The 3855-nt window shown below is 34.4% G+C and overlaps 1 protein-coding gene across 2 annotated transcripts; it reads left to right on the forward strand.

The window, feature by feature from the left end:
* The first annotated feature begins 236 nt into the window (after positions 1–236).
* LOC103521282 (putative ATP-dependent RNA helicase DHX57) lies at positions 237–3526 on the forward strand. 2 transcript variants are annotated; one of them, XM_026832038.1, is made up of 4 exons: positions 237–264; positions 1820–2372; positions 2569–3041; positions 3327–3526. In XM_026832038.1, exons 2-4 carry the CDS (start codon positions 1834–1836, stop codon positions 3524–3526), a joined length of 1212 nt encoding a protein of 403 aa, XP_026687839.1. In that variant the 5' UTR covers positions 237–264; positions 1820–1833. The 2 variants fall into 2 exon arrangements, with proteins under 2 accessions (XP_026687839.1, XP_008484614.1); XM_008486392.2 differs by lacking the exon at positions 237–264 and adding an exon at positions 1408–1518.
* Positions 3527–3855: the final 329 nt, after the last annotated feature.

A 3855-nucleotide genomic window follows, 5' to 3' on the forward strand; every position in this document is an offset into this window, starting at 1 on the left:
TCTTGCTATACTTCTCGAGCTCTTCAATCTTCTCACACTGTTCCTTCATCCACATTTCTCTAGCCTTGTCTGTTTCTCTCCTTAATTCATTATTTAATCTCTTGTACTGTTTTCTTCCGTTTTCTGTGTTGTCACTTTTCCATTTTCTTCTTTCTTCCATCTTGTCTAACATTTCCTGTGTTATCCATTCTTTCTTTGTTCTTGCTGTTTTCTTTCCAACATTCTTCTCTAGGGCTCTGAAAATATCTCCATGAAATGAAAAAGGTAATAATTTATTAATCCTTGCTCTAGTTAGGACAATTTTCTTGTTGTGTTTATTTTTCTATTATACTAGTATTTTGACTTAATGTAATTTTTGTAAAAATAAGTAGGTATTTATATTTTTATTGTTATGCAAATTGAAGGCCTTTAACCCCAGCAGCCTAAGCAAAGTCTTGTGTTATTTGATGGGTTGATGATAAATACACACATCAGTAAACAAATGAAAAAAGAAAAGACTTTTTCATAACTTTTAAAGAATGGGGGGAAAAAATAATATGCGTATATGCATATCGATGAAATATATGAAATCTGTAAAACTTAAAGTCAAGAGTTTTTTATTTTTTAAGTTTAAAGTTTTACCAAGTGTAATTTTGGTCCTATTATAAGAAAAAAATAAACCTATTTATAAACCAAAGTTTAAAATCTATGCATCAAATCAATTAATATAACCAGTCTAAACTTTTATGAAGTGTGAAGTTTATTCTCCGTCCTTTTATTTCCCTAGTTACATTTTGGATTAAATTAATTGGTAGGTATTCTGTTGGATAATATTGGAATAAATAAGTTATCTTCTTGTACTTATATATGCTTGCTCAAGTACAAAATTGGTTGGCAGTTTCTAATAGATTGCTGATATTTTACTCTAAAGTCCAAATATAGCTATATTTTCCTTTCCCAATTTTCCCTCTTTTGGCATGATAGCATGACAAAGTTTGATGCACAGGACACTATGTATTTTAAATGGTTATCTGAAAGAAGACCCCTCTGAGTAAAATTTTGGTATTTGTTTGATGAAAATTTTCAAGAATTAAAAATTAAAAAGGCTGTCTCTTATACTAGTGAGATGTTTTCATACATGAGTACTTTTGGGTGAACATCATAGTATGCTTTGGCAGCCAATGTGTTGGAGTTAAAAATTGACCTTAGTCTACAGTTTCCTGAAAGGAACTGAAAGGAAAATACACCTTGTAAATAAGGTACACTGGTGTGACCTGAAAACTTAAAGCCCTGAGTTCACTCCAATTGATTTGTAAAAATAATGAAGATTGAACATACTTAGTAGGTATCAGCCAACTTTTTTTTTTTTTTTTAGGTAGGCACCTACCTATCCTAACTTCTAGCCAACGTTTCAAGCATTATCAAATAAGAATAGTACCTATTGATATAAGTTGTAAAAAAATTTAAGTCTTAATTTTTCTGACAGTATTTTTGTTCAAATTTGTTGTAAAACTTCTACAAAGTTCACAAAAAGATCATGTAAGTACCTACTGACTTAGAGCCTCTAGCTAATATTAATAACTGCAGGTTCCTGTTTATGGGAGCAGAATATTTTTCTCTTTTTGTTCACATTAAAATGTGACAAAGATATTTTTCAGTGGTATATAAAGAGGCTAAATACTTAAGTATTACTATTTAGGTTGTAATGGATTAACACTTTGGTCCTATTTTCTAACCTACTCAGGATACTGGTATGCTTATTATTTTGTCTTCATCCTGAAATACTTCCCTCACTATTTTTCTCATCATTATTTAATTTTATTCTATGTTTATCCCCCAGTAATATACTTCACAATGGAAAGCACTGGATGCTGGGATAACTACTATGTTCCCTACATGCCAGGGAGTGCTTCATCCTACATCCAGAATGACAGTGGACCATACATCCCAGACAACTCTGCCATCCCTGGCCAAAGTTCCTGGCAATACAACTATCCAGAATATCCTCCTGCTACTCCTTCTACCGCGCCTGATAACACTTTCCCGCCGTCTGTCAGCGAACCTACAGTCCCTGATATTGTACCACCAAAACAATTTCTGCCAGACGATGCTGATTTCTATCAGGACTACCATGAACTCACAGGAGACCAAATGAAGCAATCCAGAGTCCTTGAACTATCAGATGAACTTAAACAAATGACTCTGGACGCATTGAAAAATGTGGAAAAGGATTTTTCGTTCCGAGATAGTTCTTCTTACAGCAGTCAAAATATGAAGTCCACTGAGAAGTATCAAGTGAATCAAGGTCATTTAGTTATCAAAGGCACTTCTTATGCCAAGCAATGTTCTGACTCAGACTTGGGGATAAAGTATCTCATTTCAAAGCTCAGCAGGTAAGTGGAAAAAAAATAAATAATGTCTTCCAAACAGTTGCAATTTCTCATTTTTGCACATGGAAAGAAAGTGTTTCTTGTCATTCAAAATGAACTGGTGGTCTCTATACATCAGATTATCACAAACAATTTCTCAAAAGCATAATAACTTGTTTGTTATTTGATTGATTAAAACAATATTTTTTTCATTCCACAGATATGGATTTCATACAAACCATTGTGCAGAAGTGTTGGAGCACTGTCAAGGCAATGTAGACGCAGCCTTTGAGCTACTTATGAGGAAATATTTCAATCTACAAGAGTTCAGCCCTGAAGCTAAGAACGACCAGTATGATCTCAGAGGCATCCGCTCCGAGGAATTCAACTGTTTATTCTCCATTTTCGAAGAGCAGTGTGAAACGAAAGTGTTTGATCAGCTGTGGATTTTCCATTTAGAACTGCCTTACCTGCAAGACCAATATTTGAAAGCAAAGTCCAACAAGGTTCAACCGCAGCCGAAAGAGAAGAACAAGAAGAGACCTCACTGTAAATTTTTCCTATCGGGGAAGTGTCGGTTTGGATATAATTGTGCATTTGCTCATAATGTGGAAACGGTGAACAAGCCAGGTGTAGATGCAAGTGATGTTCTCAGCAAAATGTATTTTGACATTGAAGTGCGGTTTCCTCCAGGTAAAAATATTGTACAACTTATCACCTGCTTACCTACTTTGACCTCCCAATTTCAAATAATATTTTCGAAGATTTCAAAGGAATTATTTTTTTTCTTCTTTTATATTTCAATCGTTAATCGTGCAGTTGAGTTGTCTTTAAAAGGATAAATCTGGTGTGCACATCACACGACTTTTAATTACATTATAGAACAAAAAAAAGTATATGGCGGGCCATTTATTGAAAATTTTCGAAGTAAACCTTGGAACTCACTACGTTGGTTAAAAACCTCTGTTTCATTCCCAGGATCACAATACCCTCATGAGCCCCCTCTGGTTACTCTCCTACCTAATAACCAGGAGTTTCCCAAGCTTGTGGCACTGAAGATCACCAAGAGATTGATGCAGGAGGCTGAAACTCTCGCTCAGAAACGAACACCTTGCTGTTACGCCCTCATTGATTTGGCCAATAATCCGGCGGAAATATTGAAAGCAATAAGTAAGTAGCAAGATTCCTAGTAAGTTTTTCATTTGAAGACAATAACGAATGGGTAAAAGGTAGAGTGGACCAAGTCCAAAAAATTGACTTTTAGAGTATTTTACATCTTGGAAAGAGCGCGAAAATATCTATTTTTTAAATTGGTTGCTAAGTTCACTTTATTTAGTTTTGTGTTGAAATAAGAGCAAAAACAAAATGTCTATCTCTATTTAAACTTTGGCTAGTCCCTAACTTTGACTCCATTTATCTCAAAATAAGTTTTTGACTTGGTCCCGCCTCTTTCAGTTGTGGGTCATGCATTAATTACACGTATTATCAACTTGTCAATCACCAAAAT

This window comes from Diaphorina citri, unplaced genomic scaffold, assembly GCF_000475195.1.
Source record: "Diaphorina citri unplaced genomic scaffold, Diaci psyllid genome assembly version 1.1 scaffold4904, whole genome shotgun sequence".
In the NCBI taxonomy this organism is placed as follows: Eukaryota; Metazoa; Arthropoda; class Insecta; order Hemiptera; family Psyllidae; genus Diaphorina; species Diaphorina citri.